Source organism: Phyllobates terribilis, unplaced genomic scaffold (genome assembly GCF_046119375.1).
Source record: "Phyllobates terribilis strain yellow unplaced genomic scaffold, ASM4611937v1 Scaffold_4__5_contigs__length_816908805, whole genome shotgun sequence".
Classification (NCBI taxonomy): Eukaryota; Metazoa; Chordata; class Amphibia; order Anura; family Dendrobatidae; genus Phyllobates; species Phyllobates terribilis.
The window spans coordinates 402055353-402070087 of record NW_027362764.1 but is presented as its reverse complement, the minus strand read 5'-3'; the positions used below and the strand labels follow the sequence as shown (position 1 = coordinate 402070087).

The following is a 14735-nucleotide window of genomic DNA, read 5'->3' as shown; positions in this document are numbered from 1 at the left end:
AGACCCATAGAAGCATCCCTGGGCCCCAGGTCACTGCTGAGACCAATGTTATCAGAGTATTACACCACTTTTACGGACTGGCAATAAAACATACAAAACCAAAGTTAAAATTAATTTTACTGGAAATAATGTTAAGAAACATTATTTCCAGGATAATGACTTGTATATAAGGCAAAATAAATAAGAGGAAAAAAAATGCTCCTCCACACCTTGGGCTATGTTCACACGTAGTGTTTTTTCTGTATAATGTATCCATCTGAGGTGGTCAAATTTTATTTTTCGTATTAATACTGTAAAGTTTCTGTAACGTTTGAAACTCTGAGGGCCAGCAAGTAGCCCGCACAATTTATAGAGTGCCAGAAGGCAGCTCCCACTATTTTCAGAGGGCCAGCCAGGCATCTTGTGGACAGATAAGACCAAGATAGAGCTTTTTGTTAAAGCACATCATTCAACTGTTTACTATAAATGGAATGAGGCCTACAAATAAAAGAACACAGTACTTACATTCAAATATGCTGGAGGTTCAAAGATATTTAGGGGTTGTGTTGCAGCCTCTGGCACTGGGTGCCTTGACTGTGTGCAAGGCATCATGAAGTTTGCATCCTAGGTTATGGGTCTTCCAGAAACACGACCCCAAACATACTTCAAGAAGCATCCAGGAATGGATGGAAACAAAGCACTGGAGAGTTCAGAAGTAGTAATTTCAGCTCCAGTAGCGTAGACCATTCAACAACTCTGCAGCGGTGTGCGGTTTGTCACCTAAGAAGATTAGCTTCAGCAGAGTCTGTTGTCCCTTGGCCGAGGCAGTACTGCAGTGTTTCCAGCTTAGGACTGATGTTGATTTTTGGAGATGGAGGGGGAGGAGGAATTTCAGGAACTGCTGTAGAAGGTGGGGAAAACCCTGATTGAACCAGGGCCCGCAATTCTCGGCGTCAGTAGCACATGTTCCATCCTAGGGTAGAACTGGGTCCCGGCTTCCACAATGTTCACCCAGTGTGCCATCATGGAAATGTAGTGTCCCTAGTCACAAGCACTTGCTCACGTGTCCGTTGTTAAGTGGACCTTCTCAGTAACAGCGTTGATCAGGGCACGGCTGATGTTATGGGACACGTGCTTGTGTAAGGTGGAGATGGCACACTGGAAGAAATAGCCGCCATGAGGTTGTGGAAAGCTTCCGTCTCCACAAGCCTAAACACCAACATTTCCAGGGCAAGCAGTCTGGAAATGTGACCGTTTAGTATTGTAGCCCGTGGGTGGCTGCATATTTACGCTTGCGTTCCAAGGACTGGGTAAGGGAACAATGAATGCTGCGCTGGGACAAGCTGGCTGCTGACAGTGGTTGAAAGTGTGAAATGACAGTTGCAGGCTGGGAGGCATCTTGGCTTGCGTCATGGACAGGGGTTAGGTGCACACATAGAACAGGGGAAGAGGCAGTGTTGTCAACAGTTTCTGGACCCTGGTGTTCGGCCCAACTAGTCGGGTGCTTTGCTGTCATGTTCCTGAGCATGCTGATGGAGGTAAGGCTGGTAGTTGTGCTGCCCCTGCTGATGCTGGCATGGCATGGCAGATGTTGCAAATGGCCTTTTTTGGGTTAACTGGACAGCTTTTTTTAAAAAAAAGCGCCAGACTGGGGAACACCTAACCCTTGGCCTGGCAACTTTCCCCATGTTGGTGTTCTGGGGAACAGTTGCCCGCTTTGTGTCTCTGGTCACCCCACTGTCTCTTCCTGCCTGTTGTGGTGCTATGGATCCCTCCCCCTCTGCGCTGCTGTCCTCACTCTGTATGTCACCATCCCAAGTTGGGTCAGTGACTTCATTGTCCACCATCTTTGCTTCCACTTCCGCACCCTGGTCCTCCTCCTGACTTGCAAACTTAACAACATTACTTGTTGGCAATTGTGTCTCATCATCATCCACCTCTTGCGACAGTAATTGCAGTTTCCCACTTTCACCTTCTTGTGAGTATGGCTGCTCAAATATTTGGGCATCGCTACATTCGATCTCATCATGTCCTGCTTGAACCAGGCAGGGTGAGAGACCAGAATCTATAAATGGAAATGTGAACAGCTCTTCAGAGTGTCAAAGTGTGGGATCACTTGTCTCCGGGCACTCGGCATTTTGGGAGGAAGGAGGATCAGGATGAGAATTATGCGGTCCAGAATCACAGCTACTGAGACTGGACCGTGTGAAAGACAGGGTGGTGCTGGCAGACTGATTGGAAGCATTATCTGCTATCAAACCAACAACCTTTGTGCTTTGTTGTGCTTCCGCAGTAGGCACAGTTTCACCTTGCCCACGGCCTCTGCCTCTGCGCTCACCATCAGCATCAGGTCCACCTCCCCGCCCCTTACCACGCGCCTTGCCCATTTTAAATTATGCATGATATTTCACCACTGGAAAAAAACTTTGCAGGATTAGTATCTCAAGAAAATTTGCCCACCTCAGATGGACTTGCTACACTGCAGTAGCAATATAGCGATGCTATTGCTAACCAACCAAGTCTGGCTGTATGCTTTTTGCACAACTGGCACAGTTTAAATGGCTTATAATATTTCAATGCTGATAAAAATTTGCAGGATTAGTATCACAGGAAAATTTGCCCACCTCAGATGGACTTGTTACACTGCAGTAGCAATATAGCGACGCTTTTGCTAACCAACCAAGTCTGGCTGTATGCTTGTTATGCTTTTAGAGCACAAATGGTGCAGTCTAAATGGCGTATAATTTTTTAATGATGAGAAAAATTAGCAGGATTAGTATCACAGGAATATTTGATCACCTCAGATGAACTTTTTTCAATGTTTGCACTAAATAGCGATGTTACTGCAACCAAGTTTGCCTGTATGCTTTTAACATACAACTACAGCAGTATAAATGGCGTATTATATTTTTTTCACAAAAATTTGCAGGATTAAGAGCAAAAAGAAAATTAGTAGCCCTGAGAAGGGCTATTGATATGAGTTGCAGCAGAAAGGACATGCAATGAGCCCTATCCAGTCCTACACTATCCCTTTGGTACAATCTCTCCTTAAGTACTGCTAACAGCAGTATTAATATTGATTAAAATGAGCCCTAATAAGGGCTGTTGTCGCAGTTGAAAGAAATAAATGTGGTGTTGAATTGCTGCCTATACACAGTTAAAACTCTGTCACTCGTTTAGCAGCACCTCTCCCTGCTCTGCCTGTTTCCGTTGGTGGACTGTGACGAGCATAGGGTCCCGGGTCTTATATAGACCCGATGACGCTATGCGGCCAGCCAATCACAGTAATGCCACTACCAAAATGGCTACAGCATTACAGTGACTGGCAGGTAATCCCCTCATGTTTATTGGCTGTCTAAAAAGCACCAAAGGGGAGGGGACTAGAGCTTGCGCCCAAGCATTCAAAAAATATTGGCGAAGAAAAAAGCATCCCGAGCAGTGATGCTCAGGCGAGTCAGGAGTAGTGACGAGCATGCTCGTTCATCACTAAATAAAACACAATTTATATATTTATAATCTTTTATGACAAAACTATATATCAATCTGCTCAGCTTCCCCTGCTCTATGACATGGTGCCTGCAGATGCATTTTCATGATGACAGGTCCCAAATAAAGAAGACATGGTTCAAATGTTTTTAACACACCTACAAGCTCGGTTATAATATTACAATGTTGTGAGGATCAAAGGAGCCCGCAGCCAATGAAAAAAGTGGAGCACTAAACTCACCGTGCGTCCCCCTTCCTCTTGCACTTTGGCCTTGTTGATTGGTGTTCTGTCCACCTGTAGAGAAAAAAGCCTGCACTGTAAGATTTAGTAATTTTTTACATAGTTTAAAAAGTCTCTTGATTTTAACCATTCAGTACCGAATGACATACATGAACATCATTTGTGAGGTGTAAATTCAGTTGAATTCCACACATGGACAAAAGTGACTGACAGGCAGGCTCCTGCTACAGTGGTTAGAATTTCAGAGAAACTTTTGATCCTGGCTGTTACCCTTTCAGATTCTGCGGTCAGTAGCAACCATATCATCGCAATAATGAACTTCCAATGGGTGGCTTTATTTATAAGTGATTCAGTATTAAAGGGAATTTGTCAGCATGAAAATACAGTCCAATCTGTAGGCACCATGTCATAAAGCAGGGAGAGCTGAGTAGATTGATACACAGTTTGTGAGAAAAGATTCTGTATAACCTGTTTTTAATCATTTAATACTCTGCTCTTTCTTGGTTTTTCGGTCCGGTGGGCGGTCCTATCAGTGACTGACAGCTTTTTTCGCATAAATGTTTATACAGAGATAGCTGTCAGTCACTGATAGGACCGCCCACTGGTCTGAAAATCACACGGCAGAGGCTTAAATTCCTAAAACACAGGTTATATATACTGAATCTTTAGGCTAAGTGCCCACGATGGAGAAATACTCCGGATTTTTCCTGAGCGTTTCTGTATCTCCCTGGCAGAAAAAAAGCATGCATTTTTCCTGCCAGGGACAATTGAAAGTGAAGCAATTTTCACATGCATTTCCGCATGCGGGTTGTCAAGCGCTTTCCAAGCGATCCATGCAACCGGCATGGATTTATATAGTGTGACCGTAAAAGAATGGTAAAAAATAAAAAAAAAATATTATACTTACCTTCTGATGGCCCCTGGTATCCTTATCCGATGCGTCTGGTCTCCCCGTTGTCTTGCGGTGGTCTAAAAGGACCTTCCATGACGTCATTTAGTCATGTGAATGGTCACGCGACCGCCGACGTCAGCGGTCGCGTGACTCGTCACATGACTAAATGACGTCATGGCAGGTCCTTTTAGACCATTGCGAGCTGCCGGGAAGCCAGGACGGATCGCTATGGAGACCGGGGGCCATCAGAAGGTAAGTATAATGTATATTTTTTATTTTAACTCTTTTTTTTTTTTTACAGGTACTATGGTACCCGGGTCTAGACAAGAGTCTCCTCTTCTCCAAACCCGGGTACCATCCGCGCATTCAACCGCATGATATCCGCATGTGCACATGTAGTGATGCGGATATTATGCGATTCAATGCAAATCAATGGCGGTGAAAACGTCGCGATTACACAAAATAATTGGTAGTGCTGCGGATTTTTCTGCAATGATAATCCGCAGCGGAAATTTCCGCAGCATGTGCACAGCACATGCAGATTATCATTGGGGAACATAGCAGACCTTCTACCAAGCATTTTTTAAGCGTTTCTGCAGCGGAATTGCCGCTGCGGAAACGCTTAAAAAATGCATAGTGGGCACACAGCCTTATTCACAAAACTATATACACTATCAATGTACTCTGCTTTATACCATGCTGCCTTCAGATTGCACTGCATTTTCATGGTGACAGTGTCCCTTTAAAGAAGACATGGTTCATACAATTTTAAGACATATAGAATTACAATGTTGTGAGGATCCATGGAGCCCGCAGCCAATGGAAAAAGTGGAGCACTATACTCACCATGGGTCCCCCTTCCTCTTGCACTTTGGCCTTGATGATGGGAGTTCTGACCACCTGCACAGAAAGCCTATATCATAAGATTTTGTAATTTTTACACATTGTTTAAAAAAGTATTTTGATTTTAACCCTTTAACGGAGAATGACATACATGAAAATAATTTGTTGGCTGTAAATTCAGTTGAATGCCACACATGCACAGAAAATAAAAAAAAAATATTTTACATTATATCTGGCAATTGATGTGTCTTCATCAGCTCGCAGTGTGGATACAGACCACAAACTTTCCACTTTTTTTTTTATATTTTTCTGATGAAATCACCCATGTATCTGCAGCAGCCATACAACCTGGAATCAGGTCGGCATATATTGATACCATCCTTGTTAATTATCACCAGATAAGGCTCTATTTTTGTGCTATCTTTTCTCCTCAGCTGTTTATATCTTACACAGTATCAAGAAAACTTCGGCACTCCAGTAATTATGCTTGAAAAAGTTTTAAATTTTATTCACATATGCCCCTTGTTACACAAGACAGGGCGTGAGCCCAAAGTAATGAAAAACAGACCAACGTTTCGACCTTTAGGACGGTCTTTCTCAGGGTCATCACTAGGTATAAACAAACGAATAATTAATGCAAAAATCCATATACAATGAAATGAGGTTCATATTACCAGTTTGAGAGTGCTGTCTCACTCAGAGTTTAGAGAGCTGGAAGTATCCTATGTAATATAAGAATAGGGATTATACTTTCAAGACAGCATAACAGGTCAGCAATGGCTAGTATATAGATATAAAACTCTGAGTGAGAGCACTCTCAAACTGGTAATATGAACCTCATTTTATGTACAACTAGTTCCAGTTAATGTATTGGTAGACTCTTTGGTCTCCCATGAGGTATAGATCCATAAGCATATAATTTGACCCATGTGGAGTTTTTCTTATAAAGCATAGCTTCTTCTATTATTTTCTATTTTATGGAAAAATAGACCCAAATTTTGGTGCATACACTATATTTAGACTCCATTATATCCATGTATTTTCGCTCTCCTGCTGTTCACATACTATATAATGGAATTCATTGTATATGGATTTTTGCATATGAGATTCAGTATTAGAAAAGTCATTGTACATATATTTTTAACACAAATACAAGCTCAGTTATTGTACTACAATGCAGTAAGAAGACAGCAGCCAATAAAAAAAGTGGAGCACTAAACTCACCGTGCGCCCCCCTTTCTGCACTTTGGCCTTGATGATGGGTGTTCTGACCACCTGTAGAGAAAAAAGCCAGCACTGTAAGACTTTGTAGATTTTTTTACATAGTTTAAAAAGTCTCTTGATGTTAACCCTTTAGTGTCAAATGACATACTGTTGAAACCAGAAGTTTACATACACTATATACAGTGCATGGTGAAAGTATTTGGCCCCCTTGAACTTTTCTACCTTTTGCCACATTTCTGGCTTCAAACATAAAGATATAAAATTCTAATTTTTTTGGGAAGAATCAACAACAAATGGGACACAATCGTGAAGTGGAACGAAATTTATTTGATATTTTAAATTTTTTAAACAAATTAAAAACTGAAAAGTGGGGCGTGCAATATTATTAGGCCCCCATGAGTTAATACTTTGTAGCGCCACCTTTTGCTGTGATTACAGCTGCAAGTCGCTTGGGGTATGTCTTTATCAATTTTGCACATCAAGAGGCTGAAATTCTTGCCCATTCTTACTTGCAAAACAGCTCGAGCTCATTGAGGTTGAATGGAGGGCGTTTGTAAACAGCAGTTTTCAGCTCTTTCCACAGATTCTCGATTGGATTCAGGTCTGGACTTTGACTTGGCCATTCTAACACCTGGAGACGTTTATTTTTGAACCATCCATTGTAGATTTTGCTTTATGTTTGGGATCATTGTCTTGTTGGAAGATAAATCTCCATCCCAGTCTCAAGTCTTTTGCAGACTCCTACAGGTTTTCTTCTAGAATGGTCCTGTATTTGGCTCCGTCCATCTTCCCATCAATTTTAACCATCTTCCCTGTCCCTGCTGAAGAAAAGCAGGCCCAAACCATGATGCTGCCACCACCATGTTTGACAGTGGGGATGGTGTTTTGAGGGTGATGAGCTGTGTTGCTTTTACGCCAAACATATCATTTTTTGCATTGTGGCCAAAAAGTTTGATTTTGGTTTTATCTGACCAGAACACCTTATTCCACATGTTTGGTGTGTCTCCCAGGTGGCTTGTGGCAAACTTCAAACGAGACTTTTTATGGATATCTTTGAGAAATGGCTTTCTTCTTGCCACTGTTCCATAAAGGCCAGATTTGTGCAGTGTACGACTGATTGTTGTCCTATGGACAGACTCTCTCACCTCAGCTGTAGATCTCTGCAGTTCATCCAGAGTGATCATGGGCCTTTTGGTTGCCTCTCTGATCAGTCTTCTCCTTGTTCGAGATGAAAGTTTAGAGGGACGGTCGGGTCTTGGTAGATTTGCAGTGGTCTGATACTCCTTCCATTTCAATATGATCGCTTGCACAGTGCTCCTTGAGATGTTTAAAACTTGGGGAATCTTTTTGTATCCAAATCCGGCTTTAAACTTCGCCACAATAGTATCTCGGACCTGCTTGGTATGTTCCTTGGTCTTCATGATGCTCTCTGCACTTGAAACAGAACCCTGAGATTATCACAGGGCAGGTGCATTTATACGGAGATTTGATTACACACACAGGTGGATTCTATTTATCATTACCAGTCATTTAGGACAACATTGGATCATTCAGAGATCCTCACTGATCTTCTGGAGTGAGTTTGCTGCACTGAAAGTAAAGGGGCCGCACAATATTGTACGCCCCACTTTTCAGTTTTTAATTTGTTAAAAAAGTTTAAAATATCCAATAAATTTCGTTCCACTTCACGATTGTGTCCCACTTGTTGTTGATTCTTCCCCAAAAAATTAGAATTTTATATCTTTATGTTTGAAGCCAGAAATGTGGCAAAAGGTAAAAAAGTTCAAGGGGGCCAAATACTTTCACAATGCACTGTAAAAAGAAACACATGCATGTTTTTCTCAATATCTGACATGAAATCAGAATAAATTTTTCCCGTTTTAGATAAAATAGGATTACCATAATGTTTAGCATTTGCCAAATGCCAGAATAATGAGAGAGAATGTTTTTAAGGCAATTTTATTACTTATTGCAAAGTCAAAAGTTTACATATATTTCATTAATATTTGGTACCATTGCCCTTTAACTGAATGACTTGGGTCAAACGTTTGGGATATCCACAAGCTTCTCACAATAGTTGGTCAGAATTTTGGGCCCATTCCTCCTGACAAACTCGTGTAACTGATCAAGGTTTGTAGGTCGCCTTGTTCGCACCTGCCTTTTCAGCTTTGCCCATAAATTTTCAATAGAATTGAGATCAGGGCTTTATGATGGCCACTTCAAAGCATTGACTTTTTTATCCTTAAGCCACTTTGTTACCATTTTGGCAGTATGCTTTGGGTCATTGTCCATTTGGAAGACCCATTTCCGCACAAGCTTTAACTTCCTGGCTGATACCTTGAGATGTTGCTTCAGTATTGCCACATCTTCTTTTCTCATGATGCCATCTATTTTCTGAAGTGCACCAGTCCCTTCTGCAGCAAAACAACCCCACAACATGATGCTGCCACCCCTGTGTTTCACAGTTGGGATGGTGTTTTTAGGCTTCCAAGCTTCTCCCTTTTTCCTCCAAACGTAATGATGGTCATTATGCCTAAAAATTTCTATTTTAGTTTCATCAGACCACAGGACATGTCTCCAAAAATTAAGGTCTTTGTTCCTGTGTGCATTTGCAAACATTAATCTGGCATTTTTATGTTTCTTTTGGAGTAATGGCTTCTTCCTGGCTGAGTGGCCTTTCAGCCTATGTTGATACAGTACTCGTTTCACAGTGGATATTGACACAATCTTACCAGCTTCCGCCATCATATTCACAAGTTCTTTTGCTTTTGTTCTTGGGTTGATATGCACATGTCGGACCAAAGCACGTTCATCTCTGGGACACAGAACCCGTCTCCTTCCTGAGCGGTATGATGGCTGGACATTCCCATCTTGTTTGTACTTGCATATAATTGTTTGTACAGATGAACAAGGCACCTTCAGTTATCTTGAAATTCTACTCAAGGATGAGCTAGACTTGTGCAAGTCCACAATTCTCTTCCTGATATCTTGGCTGATTTCTTAGACTTTCCCATGATGCTACAGAAAGAAGCAGTGTGTTTCAGGTGTGCTTTAAAATACATCCACAGGTGTGTCTCTAATTAACACAGAAGCCAAAAAACAGAAGCTTCCAAACACATAACATCATCATATGGGCAGTCCAGAATTGTTTAAAGGCATAGTAATCTTAGTGTATGTAAACTTTTGAGTTTGAAGTAAGTAATAAAAATGCCTTAAAAACATTCTCTCTCTCATTATTCTGGCATTTGGCAATTACTAAAAATTATGGTAATCCTAATTGACCTAAAACGGGAAAATTTTATTCTGATTTCATGTTAGATATTGAGAAAAACATGCATATGTGTCTTTTTATATAGTGTATGTAAACTTCTGGTTTCAACTGTATGTGAACGTCATCTGTGCTGCATAAATTCAGTTAAGTCCCATACATGGACAAAAGAGATTGATGGCTAGAATATCAGAGAAACCTTTGATCCTGGCTGTTACTCTCTTAGATTCTGCGGTCAATAGCGACTATAGCATCATAATAATGAGTTTCCAATGGGTGGTCATATTTAAAAGAGATTCATTATTAAAGGGAACCTGTCTTCATGAAAATGCAGTCCAATCTGTAGGCACCATGTCATAGAGCAGGGAGAACTGAGCAGATTGATATATACAGGTGCATCTCACTAAATTAGCTGTCTACCAGGAAATTTTAGATCACTTCATGCTTCCCTCTGCCGACAAGCTTTTTGGAGATGGAAATTTCATTCTCCAGCAGGACTTGACACTTGTCCACACTGCCAGAAGTACCAATACCTGGTTTAAAAACAACAGTATCACTCTGCTTGATTTGCCAGCAAACTCGCCAGACCTTAACCCCAAAGAGAATCTATAGGGTATTGTCAAGAGAAAGATGAGACACACCAGACCCAACAATGCAGATGAGCTGAAGGCTGCTATCAAAGCAACCTGGGCTTCCATAACACCTCAGCAGTGCCACAGGCTGATCGCCTCCATGCCACACCGCATTGATGCAGTAATTGATGCAAAAGGAGCCCCGACCAAGTATTGAGTGCATTTACTGAACATACATTTCAGTAGGCCAACATTTCGGATTTTAAAAACATTTTTCAAGCTGTTGTTATACAGTATTCTAATTTACTGAGATAATGATTTTTGTGTTTTCATTGGCTGTAAGCCATAATCATCAACATTAACAGAAATAAACACTTCAGATAGATCACTCTGTTTGTAATGACTTTATATAATATATGAGTTTCACTTTTTGCATTGAAGAACTGAAATAAATTAACTCTTTGATGATATTCTAATTTAGTGAGATGCACCTGTAGTTTTGTGAGAAAAGATTCTGTATAGCTTGTGCTTTCTTCATTTACAACTCTGCTCTTTCTGGGATTCTCAGTCCAGTGGGCGGTCCTTTCAGTGACTGACAGCTTTCTATGTATAAGTGTGCATACAGAGGTTGCCACCCACAGGACCAAAAATCCCAGAAAGAACAGAGTGTTAAATGATTAAAACATAATGTATACTGAATACTTTCTCATAAAACTATATTATTAGTCTACTCAGTTCCCCCTGCTCTGTAAAATGGTGCCTGCAGATTACACTGCATTTTCATGGTGACAGATTCAGTTTAAAGAATGTTACATATATTTTTAACAGTAAGGAGCCAAGGAGCCCACAGCCAATGGAATGAGTGGAGCACTAAACTTACTGTGCGTCCCCCTTCCTCGTGCACTTTGGCCTTGATGATGGGTGTTCTGACCACCTGTAGAGAAAAAAGTCAGCACTGTAAGACTTTGTAGATTTTTTTACATAGTTTAAAAAGTCTCTTGATTTTAACCCTTTAGTGTCGAATGACATACAGTTGAAACGAGAAGTTTACATCCACTATATACAGTGCATTGTGAAAGTATTTGGCCCCCTTGAACTTTTCTACCTTTTGCCACATTTCTGGCTTCAAACATAAAGATATAAAATTCAAATTTTTTTGGGAGGAATCAACAACAAGTGGGACACAATCGTGAAGCGGAACTAAATTTATTGGATATTTTAAATTTTTTTAACAAATTAAAAACTGAAAAGTGGGGCGTGCAATATTATTCGCCCCCCTTGAGTTAATACTTTGTAGCGCCACCTTTTGCTGCGATTACAGCTGCAAGTCGCTTGTGGTATGTCTCTATCAGTTTTGCACATCGAGAGGCTGAAATTCTTGCCCATTCTTACTTGCAAAACAGCTCGAGCTCAGTGAGGTTGGATAGAGAGCGTTTGTAAACAGCAGTTTTCAGCTCTTTCTACAGATTCTCGATTGGATTCAGGTCTGGACTTTGACTTGGCCATTCTAACACCTGGATACGTTTATTTTTGAACCATTCCATTGTAGATTTTGCTTTATGTTTGGGATCATTGTCTTGTTGGAAGATAAATCTCCATCCCAGTCTCAGGTCTTTTGCAGACTCCTACAGGTTTTCTTCCAGAATGGCCCTGTATTTGGCTCCGTCCATCTTCCCATCAATTTTAACCATCTTCCCTGTCCCTGCTGAAGAAAAGCAGGCCCAAACCATGATGCTGCCACCACCATGTTTGACAGTGGGGATGGTGTTTTGAGGGTGATGAGCTGTGTTGCTTTTACGCCAAACATATCATTTTGCATTGTGGCCAAAAAGTTTGATTTTGGTTTCATCTGACCAGAACACCTTATTCCACATGTTTGGTGTGTCTCCCAGGTGGCTTGTGGCAAACTTCAAACGAAACTTTTTATGGATATCTTTGAGAAATGGCTTTCTTCTTGCCACTGTTCCATAAAGGCCAGATTTGTGCAATGTACGACTGATTGTTGTCCTATGGACAGACTCTCCCTCCTCAGCTGTAGATCTCTGCAGTTCATCCAGAGTGATCATGGGCCTTTTGGCTGCTTCTCTGATCAGTCTTCTCCTTGTTCGAGATGAAAGTTTAGAGGGACGGTCGGGTCTTGTTAGATTTGCAGTGGTCTGATACTCCTTCCATTTCAATATGATCGCTTGCACAGTGCTCCTTGAGATGTTTAAAACTTGGGAAATCTTTTTGTATCCAAATCCGGCTTTAAACTTCGCCACAACAGTATCTCGAACTTGCCTGGTGTGTTCCTTGGTCTTCATGATGCTCTCTGCACTTGAAACAGAGCCGTGAGACTATCACAGAGCATGTGCATTTATACGGAGACTTGATTACAGAGAGGTGGATTCTATTTATCATTACCAGTCATTTAGGACAACATTGGATCATTCAGAGATCCTCACTGAACTTCTGGAGTGAGTTTGCTGCACTGAAAGTGAAGGGGCCGCATAATATTGTACGCCCCACTTTTCAGTTTTTAATTTGTTAAAAAAGTTTAAAATATCCAATAAATTTCGTTCCACTTCACGATTGTGTCCCACTTGTTGTTGATTCTTCCAAAAAAAGTTAGAATTTTATATCTTTATGTTTGAAGGCAGAAATGTGGCAAAAGGTAGAAAAGTTCAAGGGGGCTAAATACTTTCACAATGCACTGTAAAAAGAAACACATGCATGTTTTTCTCAATATCTGACATGAAATCAGAATAAATGTTTTCCGTTTTAGGTAAAATAGGATTACCATAATTTTTAGCATTTGCCAAATGCCAGAATAATGAGAGAGAATGTTTTTAAGGCAATTTTATTACTTACTACAAAGTCAAAAGTTTACATACATTTCATTAGTATTTGGTACCATTGCCCTTTAACTGAATGACTTGGCTCAAACGTTTGGGATATCCACAAGCTTCTCACAATAGTTGGTCAGAATTTTGGGCCCATTCCTCCTGACAAACTAGTGTAACTGATCCAGGTTTGTAGGTCGCCTTGCTCGCACCTGCCTTTTCAGCTTTGCTCATAAATTTTCAATAAAATTGAGTCCCTTCTGCAGCAAAACAACCCCACAACATGATGCTGCCACCCATGTTTCACAGTTGGGATGGTGTTTTTAGGCTTCCAAGCTTCTCCTTTAAAATACATCCACAGGTGTGTCTCTAATTAACACAGAAGCCAAAAAAAACAGAAGCTTCCAAAAACATAACATCATCATATGGGCAGTCCAGAATTGTTTAAAGGCATAGTAATCTTAGTGTATGTAAACTTTTGAGTTTGCAGTAAGTAATAAAAATGCCTTAAAAACATTCTCTCTCTCATTATTCATTTACAACTCTGCTCTTTCTGGGATTCTCAGTCCAGTGGGCGGTCCTATCAGTGACTGACAGCTTTCTATGTATAAGTGTGCATACAGAGGTTACTGTCAGTCACTGATAGGACCGCCCACTGGACCAAAAATCCTAGAAAGAACAGAGTGTTAAATGATTAAAACATAATGTATACTGAATACTTTCTCATAAAACTACTGTATATTATTAGTCTTCTCAGTTCCCCCTGCTCTGTAAAATGGTGCCTGCAGATTACATTGCATTTTCATTGTGACAAATTCAGTTTAAAGAATGTTACATATATTTTTAACAGAACTACCAGAGAAAAAAGCGAAGACCGAATCAACACTTCTATAGCAAAAAATGGTCAATATTTATTATGATACAAAGATCAGACATATACAAAGGTCAGTACAATATTATAAAAAAGGACAATAAAATCAATAACAGCCCTCTCTACATGTGACTCCACACAGGGACCCATAATATAGGTAATCCATGGCAGACCCAGATCCTATGTATTTAGTTTTATTATATCATATCTGCTATATATATATAACACACATAAGCATTAAAATGGATACTATATATGCTGATTACCCTCACTGCTGTATAGTGGAAACCAGTAGAAGTCATTTACCATATCACCCTCCTATTATCTACTATTATTGTCATGTGCGGTGCACTAGATGAATAGAGGGAACATAGATGTCCCCATTGTATGCTTACCGCAGCTCTCCAGTGTCCAAATGTAATCACCAGGGGGCAATAGCACTGTTAGGGGTCCATAATGGGGAGGCACATGTCGAGATAGACGCCCCTACGCGCGTTTCAGCTGTTCCCTTCGTCAGGGGGCGACAGATTCAGTTTA

The 14735-nt window shown here is 40.8% G+C and overlaps 1 protein-coding gene across 26 annotated transcripts in view; it reads right to left on the bottom strand.

The window, feature by feature from the left end:
* Window positions 1-14735, bottom strand: part of LOC141265438 (NFX1-type zinc finger-containing protein 1-like) — a 391532-nt gene that overhangs the window by 181969 nt on the left and 194828 nt on the right. For 10 of the 26 annotated variants that reach the window (XM_073678522.1, XM_073678521.1, XM_073678524.1 and 7 more), the window contains 4 exons: window positions 11386-11439; window positions 6666-6716; window positions 5445-5498; window positions 3707-3760 (listed from right to left, as the gene is read on the bottom strand). The exons of 1 other annotated variant lie outside the window; for it this stretch is intronic. In XM_073678522.1, coding sequence (XP_073534623.1) covers window positions 3707-3760; window positions 5445-5498; window positions 6666-6716; window positions 11386-11439 — 213 coding nt within the window. The remainder of the gene's footprint in view (window positions 1-3706; window positions 3761-5444; window positions 5499-6665; window positions 6717-11385; window positions 11440-14735) is intronic. 15 more of the 26 variants (XM_073678535.1, XM_073678540.1, XM_073678539.1 and 12 more) reach the window with 3 other exon arrangements.